The sequence below is a fragment of the Nelumbo nucifera genome, chromosome 8 (genome assembly GCF_055504915.1).
Source record: "Nelumbo nucifera cultivar China Antique chromosome 8, China Antique-T2T, whole genome shotgun sequence".
NCBI classification, from domain to species: domain Eukaryota; kingdom Viridiplantae; phylum Streptophyta; class Magnoliopsida; order Proteales; family Nelumbonaceae; genus Nelumbo; species Nelumbo nucifera.
This window is the reverse complement of record NC_142656.1, coordinates 43,429,430-43,444,324: the sequence shown is the minus strand read 5'-3', so window position 1 is coordinate 43,444,324 and position 14,895 is coordinate 43,429,430. Positions and strand designations below refer to the sequence as shown.

The 14,895-nt window shown below is 34.2% G+C and overlaps 1 protein-coding gene across 2 annotated transcripts in view; it reads right to left on the bottom strand.

Moving 5' to 3' along the window:
• Nucleotides 1-5,161, bottom strand: part of LOC104611397 (choline monooxygenase, putative (CMO-like)) — a 28,453-nt gene extending 23,292 nt beyond the window's left edge. Inside the window, exons 1-5 of one of the 2 annotated variants that reach the window (XM_010278419.3) lie at nucleotides 4,441-5,161; nucleotides 3,899-3,944; nucleotides 3,626-3,761; nucleotides 486-560; nucleotides 147-359 (exon numbers count right to left, since the gene is read on the bottom strand). In XM_010278419.3, coding sequence (XP_010276721.1) covers nucleotides 147-359; nucleotides 486-560; nucleotides 3,626-3,761; nucleotides 3,899-3,944; nucleotides 4,441-4,735 — 765 coding nt within the window. In that variant the 5' untranslated portion in view covers nucleotides 4,736-5,161. The remainder of the gene's footprint in view (nucleotides 1-146; nucleotides 360-485; nucleotides 561-3,625; nucleotides 3,762-3,898; nucleotides 3,945-4,440) is intronic. The other variant, XM_010278420.3, reaches the window with a different exon arrangement.
• Nucleotides 5,162-14,895: the final 9,734 nt, after the last annotated feature.

Below are 14,895 nucleotides of genomic sequence, written 5' to 3'. Positions count from 1 at the left end.
TAAAGAAATGAATGAACATTATGATGTTCAGAAATGTAGACACATGAAGAGAACCATATAATAAAGAAACAGTTGGACTGAATATTCCAATTAAAAGAAACTTGTACATGCATTTCATATGAAATTCATATATTATAGGACCAAACCTTCCAGTTACATTCAATGATATATTCACGCCTACAGACATAACTTAGTGAAGAATCAACTCCATTGGTACTCAATATGTCTGAACAGCTACCAAGCCATTCATTTTCCACCATCTTGCTGTCAGCTTCCTGTTGAGGTTGTATCTCCTTGTCCAGATTGATAAGCACAAAAGGCCCCCACGTTGTTACTTTCAATGGAATAAGCCCAAACTCCTACTCTCAATGGCGCAGGAAAGGAAAAGAAAAGGCATCAAAGACTATCCCCATTCAGAACATGTTTTAGGATAAAGCTAATCGCAATTCATTGGCTACCAAGAGATCCAAGACAAACTACCATACATTTATGGCAAAGTTCTTTAATCCTGATATTCTTGTAGCCTTCAAAAGTACTCCATTTAAAGCATAGGTCCATCCCTGCATATGATAAGAAAATACCATTTCAACTCTTACATGGGAAAAAATAATCAGAACATACACAATAGAGAGATATTCAAACTCTGGTGCAATAATTCCCTTGTAACTGCATTTTTTTCCTGAACGCATCCCCGCAGTCAGTAAGACTATTACAATTTTGAGGTGAGACTCTAGATCAATTAGTTGATACGCTCACAACAACCATGAGCACCCAGTTTGAATCCCACCATGAAACAAATAGAAATCTCAAAATTTTGAGAAAGTTATGATATTTAGGGAATTCAAACCATATAAAAACCTAATTCAAACCCATAATTTGATATGCTGGTCAAATTCTTGATGCAGTCTAGCTAGAAGAGTGGAAATCTGAACTCCTCCTTGTTTCAAGCCTTCTATGTTGAATCAAAGCTTAGGGATATATAGTTAGACACTTGCATACGTAGTGCCAATAATAAGTATGTATTAAATGATTTTCTTATATAATCTAGCCACTATAGGAATCTTTGCAAGTTAGAGGGTAAATATTGGATTTGATCCAATATTGTTTCATATATTTGTACTTAAAATATAGAAATTAAAAAAATGAATTAAATACCTATCAAAAAAACCCTTTTAATTCTTAAAAAATAATTCATGGAATGAATTAGATAGAAATGAAGATTAGTGACTAAAAAGTGAAATAAAATAGTAAAATTAAAATATTTTTTGAAGAGTAAAGAAGAAAAATTTTATTAAAAATAAGTGAAATGATGTTATGCATCAATGATGCTTCCGATATTACCAAAGTCTGTCCTATTCCAACAGCAGTCTCCATCCATGGATCGGCAGACAATGGTTGAAATGTAGGTCTCGACCCTAGGGCTTCTCCTTGTTCTCCCTAGAAAGTTACTCATAGTCTATTACCCATTATGCTTCCTTTTATCAAATATGATGTCTGTGCAGGTAACAAAGTGTTGCTCTAGGAAGACACTTGGGTTGGAGAGAGTTCCCTTAGATATAGGTTCCCTTCCATTTACTCCATCTCAAGAGAACAAAAAGAAAAGAAAAGTGACCTCTTTGGTTTTCACTAATAACTCGTGGGATTTGGGGTTGAGGAGAGGGTTAAGGGAGTCAGAAATGGGGATGGTTGATGAACTTGTTGCTCTGTTGGGGACTGCCTACCTAGACCCATCTAGCTTGGACAGCAGAATTTGGAAACCTTCGCCTTTTGGTTTTTTCACCTGTTCATCTTTCTTTAATGTCCTTCAATCATCTTACCTTACTAGGAATTTAACAACAAAGGAGGTTCGGTATAGCCCCATGCCTTCAAAAATTAAGGCTTTCTGCTGGGAGGTGGCACTCCAAAAAATCAATACCCAGGATTTGCTACAAAGAAAAAGGCCAAACATGTGCCTTTCACCCCATGTTTGTAGTCTTTGCTTGGGATCATAGTTGTTAAGGTGAAGCCTAGGCAACAAGGCGTCCTTGGAGGCTTGCCTCACCTAATCGCCAAGCAGTTTTGTGTGTTGTGTTATAAAATACTTTTATATTCATAATTTTTTGAGATTATACAATTATAAAATAGAAATAGAATTATTAAACTTAAATATTCATTTTGTTTGTTTCTATACTAATTTCTTTTTATTATTTTCTTATTTGTTGGGATTTAATCAACACAAACATTGTTAACTGTTGTATTCAACCCTCAAAGGCTTCAAGACCTAAACCAGTAAGGAAGGAAGAACTTGAAATTTTGTCTTCTTTTCTTCTTTTCCTATAACAAAAATAGGGGTTCAACCCCTATGTTTTTTGAAGTTTCTTTTCTTTCTTCTTTTTATTCTCATGAATATTTGATTTCTATACTTAAGCCTGAAGTTTATACTTTTCTTATGAAAATTATGGATAATTATTAAGGAAATATGGTTATGGAACCTAAGGAACTACCCTAGGATATATGTTTTTTACTTGAAAAAAAAATCCACCGCCTAGGCAACCAGGCAACAAGGCACCACCTGTTGCCTAGCCTCGCCTTGCCGCCTTGAAAACTATGCTTGGGATCTAGTGAGAAAATTACACATCTATTAATCCCCTGTCCTTTTGTGTCCTTCATTTAGTCTTGGTTCTCTCCTCTCTTTGGTTGCAAGTGGACCCCTCCCCTGGATGTGGTAGGCCTCTTTGACCCAACATTTTTCAGGCAATTGAAGAAGCGAGGAAGAATTATGTGGAGAGCTACAAGAGCAGTGGTGCTTTAGTCAGTTTGGGAGGAAAGAAACAGCAGGATTTTTAAGCGTGGTTAGACCCAAGGAGGAAGTTGTAGGAGTGATACTAGTTGAAAACAATTGATGTGTTTAAAGACACCCCAGCTGAAGATATTTATAGAAATTGGGGTATTGTAGCAAATATGACTTCTCACAAGCATGTGGTACAAGAACTTTGGTCCCCGCCAATACAACATAGGGTGAAGTTGAACTTTGATGGTATAGGACCCTCAGGTATAGGGGGTGTATTCAGAGATGGAGAAGGCAGAATACTTGCATTGTTCTCAGGCCCAATAGGAGTGGGAAATTCTTTGAGAGCAGAGGTCATGGCATTACTTCAAAGTGTAAGATACACCAAGCAATTGGGACTACAACAAATCAAAATAGAAGGGGATTCAAAATTGGTATTTGGATGGATGCAGTCAGGAAGTTTGGGAGCCTGGACATATAGACAGTTGATAAGGGAAATTATCAGCCTGACAAGAGAGATTGATGCATGCTTTAAGTGGACAAGAAGATCAGCAAATGGACTAGTGGATACCTTGGCAAAACAACGGACTATTAGGGCGGAATATGTTTTGGGAAGTGTTGTAATTCAGCTGCATTTTTGTTTCAACTCGCTATACTAGGGGTTGACAGCTGTAATCTGAATTTTCATTAATGAAGTTGCCATTTCCAATTAAAAAACAAAATGCTTCCAGTATTACCAAATACCAAATACAGAACTTTTAAGTTGATAACAAGAACTAAACTATTACATCAAGGAGATATAAAGCAATATATGCTATGAAATGATGGCACCAAAATAGTTTGAGCATAGGCACTCACATGATAAGGGCACACAAAGCATGATCTTTGCCCACTGCCAGACACAAGAAGAGATGCATGATGCCGACAGACATTGTGAAAAGCATGAAGTTTCCCATTACCATCTCGACAGATCACAAATTCAATACTTCCTAATCTGCAGGTGTCATTATCTTAGCTGTGGTAGTAGTAACAAAGCATTCATGAAAAGGTAACTTAAAAAATTAACAGTCTCCAGTAATTGAGCATGGAAGTGGTACAACAGATCAGAGGTAAGTGGAAAGATAAACGTACCTTCCAGTAAAAAAGTCATGTGGATTTTTAATTTGTTCAGTGACTCCTGACAATCATAGAAAAGACCAAGGAAACGTACCACCATTAATTTTCAAGAAACATACCATCTCTGTAAAAGGTAAAATCTGTACTACTGTGGAGATAAAATCAAAATCACAGGCTCCTTATCAGAAACTATAAAATCTTAACCCAAATCCAATCCATTAGCCACTTATCCCCACCAATTGGATATAATTAAAAGTTATATTATTTACTGTCAGAAAACCCATCAACTAAATGAAAACTCTGACACTGGCAACATTCATTACAAAGATCCCTTCCAATTTGTCAAACGGTATTAAACTCTTATAGTGGACAACATTTAACAAGCAACTATCCTCAACTATCAACACCAGTTTGCTTCCACAGAGAGTTTCGAGTTCAAGAATTAAATTCATGAAATGTTATCTTAATATATGCAATTGTAACACTGAAAAGCGATGAGGGAATTTTTTAAGCAATGAGAAACACATCAATCCAAACAGAGAAGATATATCAATTACCTACAGCCTGCCAACCTCGATAAAATACACGATCAAGTTCCAATTCAAGGAACGAGGGATCCGTATACCACGAACTAGGAGGAGTAACAGCTTCTTCTAGGGGAATCTTCGGGTTGAATTCATGTACCAGTCTTAGAGCTCCAACTGAAGCTTCAGAAGAAGGTAAATTGGACTTATTGCAAGAATACGAATTGCAGACTAGTTTGAAAAGTCCACCTTGAGATGGGTCGTCAGGGTTCCTCCTTCCGGTTCTCTTGGAACTGATGGTGAAAGAGATGGGTTTGAGCATCGCCATTGCTGGTACTATTCCGAGCTTCTTCTTATTACTAGAAGTCTTGAACTGAAAGATAGGAAGCACTCAGATCGAGTTCAAGCATATGAGAGCTGTCAGACGAAGAAATCCGTATCCTTTTTGACATTCATAGCCTACATGTACTGGCTTCTGTGGAAACCCAGAAATGAGATGCCCTTTAGCAACACGCAAGCCAGCCCGTATCACATTGTGCAGAAGTGCAATAGGTTAGTAGAAGAATTCAGAGCCGGTGAACCGCAGCTTTCTTCAGGAAGGGGTCCGGAGTAATTTAGCAGTTTCCCAACCTAATCCGCCTTTCTTCTCAAAGGCATCTATCTTCTGGTTTTTTTGACCACATTTCTCTGACTCTCTTCACTTTCATATTAACTCTTTTAATAATCTCTCTCCTTCGATAACTTATGCCAAATCTCTTTAAATCTCCCTTACTCCATTTAAATAGAATAAAATACATTAGCTTTATCTATATATACATTTCAATTTATTTATAAATAAAACTAAGGATGGATATGACATTTCCAATTAAGTACCCATCTAAGTTAAATTCTAGTACTACTTTTTGGGTTAATGTCTAGTTTAACCAATAGTAATCTAATTTGTGCTTTTGTGGGAGTGGCCAATTTCCTATTTTCTAGATAAATTTTTATTATTTTTTATTTTAATGATATTTTTAATTAATTTTTTTGAATATATTTTTTATTAGTTTTTATTGGTTTATTATTACTTTTGTATTATTATTAGGTAAAATTATATAAAACATCTAATAACATATTTATAAACCACCTTTGTGTTTTGACCTTGACAATCGCCTCCCCTATAGTTTTGAAAAAAAAAAGTACCAAAATCACCTTTCCCTTGGCTTTTTGGCAACAAAGAGATTGTAATTACCAAAATAGCCTTATCATTGTTAATGCATTATCATATACAATTTAAAGTTTCAACTTTACTCTTCACTAATTTATTTTGTTAGACAATTTTCAAAGAATAATTCTCCTTACTCTTCTTAAACAAAGCAAGTCAAAACGGCTGAAGTGAAGTAAAATTAATGCATTACATCAACATATTTTATTTGGAATGATGAAGAAAGGAAGGTATTTTCAACTTTTTTCAAAATAATAAGGGAGGTTTTTGTTAAGATCAAGACATCGGAAGTTTCATAGGATTGTTAGAAAACCCAATCAAGTTTTTTTATAAATTTCCTTATTTTTAAATGGAATTTAAATTAATTTAAAATGATTAAACTATATTTAACATCAATATTTTATATTAATTTTCGAAATTAGTAAAAATTCAATTTAATTAAGTATATTAAGTTTTTATTAAATTTAAATTCCTTACAAAATTTAATTAATAATATTAAACTTTTATTTTTTAGCGGAACTTAAGTTGGTTTTAAATTAGTAAAAGTTAATTACAAAACTAATAATTGTTAGATATTTTTGTATTAGTTTTATATTAATTTTTAATTTATCATTTTATTATATTAATAAAAATATTTTTATCAATAACAATAATTAATAATTATTTTTATTTTATTTAAGTATCTTACTGAATTATTTTTATTATGGTTAATTAAATTTTATTATTTTCAAATGGAATATAATGGATTATAATTTTAAATGATAGTAGATTATTTAGCATAATAATATATCATTGAATATCTCAATTTCAATATAATTAATCTTTACTAATAATTACAGTTTAATGTAAATATATCTAATATATATTATTCTAGTTAAATTGAAAAAGATATAGATATAGATAAAGTTAATGAATTTTGTGAAATTTAATGGAGTAATGGAGATGAGAGAGAATTAGTGGTATTAGTTATTGAAGGAGAGAGTTAATGGCATAATTAATGATGAGAGATTATTAAAAGAGTTAATAGGGAGAAAGATAGAGTTAATGCTGAGTTAATGAGGAGTGTTAAAAAGCTTAAAGGTGATTGGTTATTGTTCAATTTTAAAGTTATAAAATTCAAAAAAGAAAAAAGGTAAATGCTTTTGAGAGAAAAAATAGAAAAAATAAATGACTTTGAAAAGAAACTAGAAACCACGAAAGTGCCAACTTGGCACATTCCATTTTAATATATAGATAGTGATTTTATATATTAGACAGGTTTGCATTAATTTTAAATATCTTTTTGTTATTTTAAAATCAATTTAAATTCCATTTAAAAATAAAGAAAATTATAAAAAGCTCCTTGGGTTTTCTAACAATCCTATGAAACTCCCAAGTGTTTTGACCTTAACAAAAAACCTCCCCTATTGTTTTGAGGAATGGTACAAATACCTCCCTTTAGTTAACATTCCAAAAAAAAATGTTGATGTAATGCATTAATTTTACTTCGCTTCAGCCTTTTTACCTTACTTTGGTCAAGAGTAAAGAGAATTGTTCTTTGACAATTGTCTAGCAAAATAAATCAGTAGATGGTAAAGTTGAAACTTTAAATTATGTATGATAATGCCTTAACAATTATAAGGGTATTTTGGTATCTTTAAGGTCTTTGTTACTAGAAAGCCAGGGGAAAGGAGGTATTGCACTTCTTTTCTCAAAACTATAGGGGAGGTCACTGTTAGGGTCAAAACATAAAGGTGTTTTATAGAATTGTTATAAGAGGATGTGTTTTTCATAATTTTACCTAAGATTAAGACAAAATTAATAATAAACCAATAAAAACTAATAAAATATTATTTTTTTCAAAAAATAATAAGAATTAGCATTAAGATACAACAAAGATAATACAAATTTATCTAGAGATAGGAAATTGGCCACTCTCACTAAAGTGCAACTTAGATTGTGATTGGATAACTAGACATAACCCCAAAAAATAATACTTGAATTGAACTTAGATGGACACCATTTAATTGGAAATGTCATGAGCTCCATCTTCAATTTTTCTTATAAATAAAGCCCATGCATTGCACCAATCATGACTAGTTAAAGCCTTAAAGGTGAGAAAATCAATGGGTTATTTATTAGAATACCCCCTATAGTTTAATGGATTTACTTAAATCTACTTTATAGTTTTTATTTTACCAAAATACCCCTATAGTTTGTAACCTATTGTCGACCTTTCCAAGTGTTTGTGGCATCTCTAAAAAAAATAACATGATCACCTAGCTGAGTGAAAAATTGACCAAATAGGGCCTAATAGTGTGGTTTCCCATGTCATATTAGGGAAAAAATGGCATTTTCATTTTTATTTTCTTTTGATTAAACAATTGATAGTGTGCATAATTTCCATATTATTTGTATTTTTTCTTATTTAATTAGTAAGTTAATTAATGAATTTTGTTGTGTTTTAATTAGAAAATCACAATTTGGGAAGAGAGCTGAAAGGAGCCTACAACATAGCCTCAACACGTGGGAGAAGACCAATCCGAATTCAGCATACAAGAAGTGGGCCCCATCAACCCTAGTAGTACGATTTCAGCATGCAAGAAGTGCGTCCCATCAATCCTAGTAGGGTTCGGCTGAGGTGGAGGCGTGAGTCACCAAGAGTTCTTGATAAGAGTTTATATTTCTTGTTGTACTCCTAAAAAGAAAGAGAGTCAAAGTCTATCTTAGTTAGGATTTCTAATTAGAAAGATAAGGATAAGATTAGATCTGAGTTAAGCCTTATCCCATTAGGAGATAAGACTTTCTATTTTTGAGAAGGAACTCCTAAGAGGTGTTGGAAACAGCCCCTCCCCCTAAGGCTATATAAAGGGGGTTCGACTAGCACTCAAGGCACTCAATCTTGGAGACAAGAGTTCAGCAAGCAAGGGAGGAAGAAAGCAGAATACGCCCTCCTCATCTGGAAGCTGCGATTTCCCCATGAAGTGTGTGTAAGCTTTTATTTTCTGGTTGAAGGTTAGGGAAGCTTGATTCTATAAACATTGTGAGATCTAATTGATTTTTATTTCAGTTCATTGTTTATGAGTATTCATATGTTTTTTGCGATTTCCTATGAAGATTATTTTTATTGATTAAGCAAGAATGATCCCTTGCTCAGTCAATGAAAATAATCTATGGCCGATTAAACCATCAATTTCGTATATGATTGTTCAGTTTAATCATTGTAGCAACTAACATAAATTGATTATGGACAAGTTTTCGATTTATGTTAGAAGGATATATGATCTGGTTTAAACGATCCGAGCTTGTGTGTTTGCTGACCAGAATTGGGTCTCTCCCCTCTTAATGCTATTAATAGATTAAATCTTAAGAGTTTGTTTAAGACTATCTATTAATAAGAGAAGCAATCAAAGAGCTTGTTTTGGTTGCCAAAAATTCGAGTAGAGATTGGCTGTTAGAGTTTGTTAATGGCTATAATCAATTTATTCATAAGTAGATGAATTCACCCTTGCATCGATGATCAATGGTAAGAATCAAAACTAAACTTATCTCTTCAACCAAAAGTTGCCTCCCATCGATTTAATCTTTATTTTATTTCATTTTATTTTCCTTATCTTTACAACAACCCTCTACTTTATTTTCTTGGAAATAAATCAAACCCAATCCCTGAGGAGACGACCTTGCTCATCACAATCTATAAAAATATTTAATTCGAGTAGGACTTTTATCTTTGGTTGGATTCGACACCCACCAACAATTTATTCAAATGGAATTTACGGTCAAAACTGTCACTTTTTCACTGTAATCTAATGGTAGGTCGAATAAATAAATTGATTACAAACTATAGGGATGTTTTAGTAAATGACCTAAAATCAATTTCTCTTATTGGGAATCAAGGTGGCCATCCTTCAAAGGTTAGATAAGGTGATTATTCAGATTTTAGATGAATGCTAAGCAAGATATCTCCTTTGAATGCTTATCATCCAAGACATTGATAATATGAGCCCTGGTTTCCAGGATATATCCTTTGAGTAATTCAATTCATCCCTAGATTTCTCATAGATGCTAAGTAGGGGTGCAACTTGGCCCCAACCAACCCAACCCACAATTTTGCATGGACTAGGCTTCAATTAATTTTCAGTGTAGCAAAAAAAATGACTTTTTTTAATTTTTTAGGCTAGATTCGAGTCTTAACCCTTAGGTAGCCAGGATCTAATTTGAGACTACTCGACTTTATTCTAATTTGAGTTTAGACTAATTAAATACATGTATATATATATATATGTATATATGTATATATCAATTTCTAATGTGGGCTAATAGACTAGCTTGAGTCCGGCCCAAGCCCAAGCCCAACCCAAGTGCATCAAATTTTAGTGTAGGTTAGGCTTAAGTTGGATGTCTCAAGCTTGACCTAAAGCCCAGGCTATGCTTGGACTTTAGGTGCAATTCCTAAGGTTGGGCTTGGGTTGTGCTAAAATCCGACCCATCCTGCCCAATTTCCACCCCTAAGCCTAAGAAGTGTTGTGCATCCTCTTTTTGAGACTAACTAAGAAGTACTCTTTCCTCCTTATGGTTGTACCATTTGGGCCTTGTCAACCTTATGGCCTTTTCAATAAAGCCCTCTTCCTACATCCCACCTAGAGGTGTAAATCGGGTTGTGTTGGGCCAACATGACAGGCCCGCATGCGACCTGTGTCGTGCCAGCCCACGGGCTGAGTCAGGCCGTGCTTCCCTCCCCTAGGATACTTTGGGGGGTCAGCACGATACGACCCACAACCTGAGCCCGTGTTGGCCCGAGCCACGGGCGTAGGCCAGACGGGTTGCAGGCCATGTTGTGGGCTTGGCCCATGTCAGGCTGGGCTATGGGCCAAGCCTTGGGCATGGACCGAACCAGGCCAAACTTTTTTTTTTTTTTATAAGTAAACACTAAAACTAAAATACTTCACTTTCCTTTGAGCTTTGGGATCAAATTAGAAAAAAAAATCAAACAAAGAAATGAAAAAAAAAAACTTAAGTACTTAACAAAATATAAAATGGACAACAAATTAGAAAAAATAGGAATTTTATTTCCTGAATTTGAACAATACAATGGTCAATGAATAAATTAAATATAGACAATGGAATAAAATACAAACAAATATAATGTAATTATAAATTAAAAATAAAAAATTATGTTGTTGAAAAAATCAACTAATTTAAATAAATTTGAAAAATGACAATAATTTTAAAATTAAAAAATTTACAATAATTGAAATATTGAGTATACAAAAGAATAAAAAATATTGACTTCATTTTCCTTCAAGTTCCCTCTACATCTTCATCTCCTTGATTTTTATCATTAGCTTCAGGTGAAACATTAAGTGTAATTTCATGCCCTCTTTTGTCTTGTAATCTATCCTCAACATCCAACCAATCTTTAAGGCAGATGCACATCTCCAGACTTTCATCATTAATGTCGCTTCTCTGGTTGTCCAACACCCTAGTATCTGCACTAAAACAAGATTTTGATGGAACTATAGACAACAAAGGGGTTAGTAGTCATGTTCCATGGCGGCAAGGACTGGATAGTTTTTTTCATGTCCTCTCTATAAGGCTAAAATATCAAAATTATCACGTTCCTCCGAATCGAAGGAATCAACTAAAGTAGAAAACCTTGTTTTTAAATAAAAATTAAGTTCAATATATGAACTTGTTAATGAAGTGGTAGTAGATTTCTACCTCTTACTAATTAGAGACCAAATTATGTCTTTTCCACTATTGGAATTAGCTATTTCAAAAGTGGAACTTGCACTTGTACTAGATTTCCTATGCCCTACCACTTGAGATTCATGTAAACTATATATTTCAAATAATAAACTATTAACTTATTTTTTTATTTCCAATTTCAATATTCATATTTTCACAATATGATTCAAGTAAAACTTCTAAACCATCTTTCCTAATCCTAGGATCTAATAATGTAGCTAAGCAATAAAAGGGAGAAATATTCACATAATATTTTTTAATTTATTTTTCATTATTTTAATAATATTTTGACATTGTGGATTTTTTTATATTTTGCAAAATATTCAAAAGTCATAAATAATTGATTAACTAAAAGATAGCTAGTTGAGTAATATATAAACACCAAAAAATTCATTAATTGCATCATAAAAAATGTAGAAATTCTTTTATACAAATTGCCATTCCTAGTCTTCCTCAACTATAATTGGCATTTTTGCATTATAAAAATCATTAAGAATTCGTTTATAAGAAATACAACTTTCTAACATAGAATAGGTAGAATTCCATCTTGTTGAACTGAAAGAATGGTAGGATCCATCTAATGGACGCCAAAAAGGTTGCGGAATGGGTGGGTGAATTTCAAAAATTTTCCTACCTTCTTCCAACTGGGAATCACATTTCCTAAATTAGAATACAATATTCAAGGATCCTACTTGAACCATAATTGAACCAGATCTGAACCAAAATGAAAGGGAGGAATTCTACCTGATCCAGAGAAGCAGTATCTCCCAAAGTTGGTGTTCACGCCCAAAGAGAACACCAAGATCCGCTCCTGCTGAAGATGACACAGCTGTATGTGGAATAGAACCAGCAGAGTGTGTCCTACACACTGGATCCTTCGCAAGAATCCTCTGGAAACTCTGAGCACCAAATCTTTTTCAGTCTTTTCTGCAAAACTGATGTCAAGAACTGATTTCTTGATTTCTTTCTTCTTCAAAGATCGAATCTTGTCAGAAAGAGTGGGGCGGCTGGAGGAGATCTCTTGAAACGAAGATGGATGAATTGCTTCTCTTCTCTCTGGAGTGTGTATGAGATCCAATCTCAATTCGTAGGATGTATTCTTCCAAATATCCTTAGGTTCGAAATCCTTTTCAATCACTTAGGGTTTCTCCTCCTTTCTTCTTGATTAAGAAACCTCCTAATTAGGAGTTATCCCAATCCAAATCAGTATTTGGATAGGGGATGATCTTAATCCTATCTGTAGATTAAGTTAGTTTACTCTTGATCTTATCAGGAGGTTACCAGATTCAAATCTGATTTGAATTTGGTCTCCCAGAGTGGATAAGGTTAAAGGCCCAATCCTTTTGCTAACTTTAATCCTAGATTCGCCCTATAGATGGGTGATCATATTAGCCTAGCTCGAAATGGGCTTTTGGCCCATTAAGTATTCAGTGCTTAACTAGTCTCCAATCTGCTGCCCAGTTGGGCTTCTTTGTATGGCGTGGGACCCAAGCATTGATCTACACACCAGCCAGACGGGTTCGGCCCAGCCTTTATTACAAGGCCTAGCCGAATTCACTAAAAGAGCTCAGTGAATCCCTGAGCCCATCACATGGACCCTATGGGCCCAACACTTACATTAAGTGGTCATTGGGCCAAGCCATCTTATAAAAACCCAGGGACTGTGGGCAGGTGCAAGATTAGCCCATCAGGTACTATCTTAAATGGTCTTACACTTAACCTCTTAGCCCTTAAGGATCAAGCACTACCCGACAAGAGAGGACCTCTCCCTCGGCTGCAAGGAACAGTGCCGCACTCTCTACTCACATGGATCTCGGGAATTAAATCATTTTGCAAACACTTTGAAACCGTACATATATATATATATCATATATAAATTTTGCAAAACAAAATTCCAACAATTGAAATCAACTGCCGACAGTTTGGTTTCCATCAGAGAGAGTGCATTCCCGATCATTACCTTTGTCCGACAAAGGGGCTGATCCTGTCACTATGATCACCCACTCAGATGAATTCTCAAACTGTCCCAACATGCCCAGGTTTTGACCCCTGTTAAGGATCTCACTGATTGGCATATCAAAGACAACCCGATCCGACACCTAGTGAAGTGTCATAATCGAGTCTAGGGGTCAGGTGTAACTTTCCAGTTTTGCCCATTTGTCTCCAAGGTCTAGGGCAATACTGGAAATCTGGTCCAGTTCAAGGATTCAAGTAATCCCATACTGCATGTGCCTTGGGTCTTACCCTAGTGGCCGAGACAGGCCATTCCAACACTTGGTGGCACACCAGTATCAGCTTTGACAGGATAAATCTCCCCAGACTTATCCAATGGCTGTGAACATTTAAAACTAACACGAGTCTCTATAAGTGTCTAGTTTTAGGGTCTTACACACAATTATATCAAACAACATGAATTAAACTTGCACTTTATTTATTTACACCAAATGTCAAAAGTACATCAAATCGGATTGAAGCTAAGGGCATACAAAACTGTCTAACATGAACATCTAATATGAAATGTTTATATTTTAAACCATAGTTTTGACATAAATATTTAAATTCTTGTTTTCTTGCTTCAGAATTTTTAATATATATTATACAATTTCTAATTTTAGAAATATGATGAGAAATAATATTTAAAACATCTTCAATACATAAATTTAAGATGTGACATGCATAATAATTTATTAAACATTGTTTTAATTGAGATTTTAAAATATTTATTATTGAATCATTATTACTAGCATTATCAAAACTAATAGAAAAATATTTATTTTCAATTCCATAAATATGTAAAGTATTAATTAAAATACTTGTAGCAATAATTGGGCCAGCATGTGGCCATTCAAGCCTAGTAAAACTTAAAATTCTTTTATGTAAAAATCATTTTCCATCAATAAAATGACTAGTAACACAAATATAACTTATATTAAATCTAGATGTCCAAATATCAGAAGTAATTGCAACTTTAGAATTAAGATTTGATAACATAGAAATTAAATTTTGTTTATATGAATTAAAAGTTTTAAATCAATTGTTCTAATAGTAGTAATTGTTCATGTTGTAATTCATGATGAATGGATTAAAGGACGGAGGCAGAGAGTTGAGAATAGCATCGATTTGTTTTACCAGATCCAGCTCGGATCCAAGAGCCTCCAGTTCATTGATATAGCCTATCATCCGGAGACAATGGTCATGAACCTGTTGGCCCTTGGACATCTGCGCGGTCATGAATTATTTCAAGACCTTCTGCCGAGTAGAATGATTCTGTTCTTCGTACATTGTCTTGAGACTGTCCAATACGTCCTTAGCAAGTTCGATCTGATCGAAATGCCTCTAAATTGGGTTGTCCAAGGAAGCAATGATATAGCAGTGGGCAAGGGAGTTTTTCTCCTCCCATTCTTGGTATTCTCTTCTTCGGGCCTCAGAAGCCCTATCTCCCGAACGATCTGGAGCAGGATTCTTGGCTACCTTATCCAATTTCTTAGAGGTTAAGACCAACATAAGGTTCTTGTACCAGTCGGCATAGTTTGGCCCTTTCAACTTGTTGTCATCAA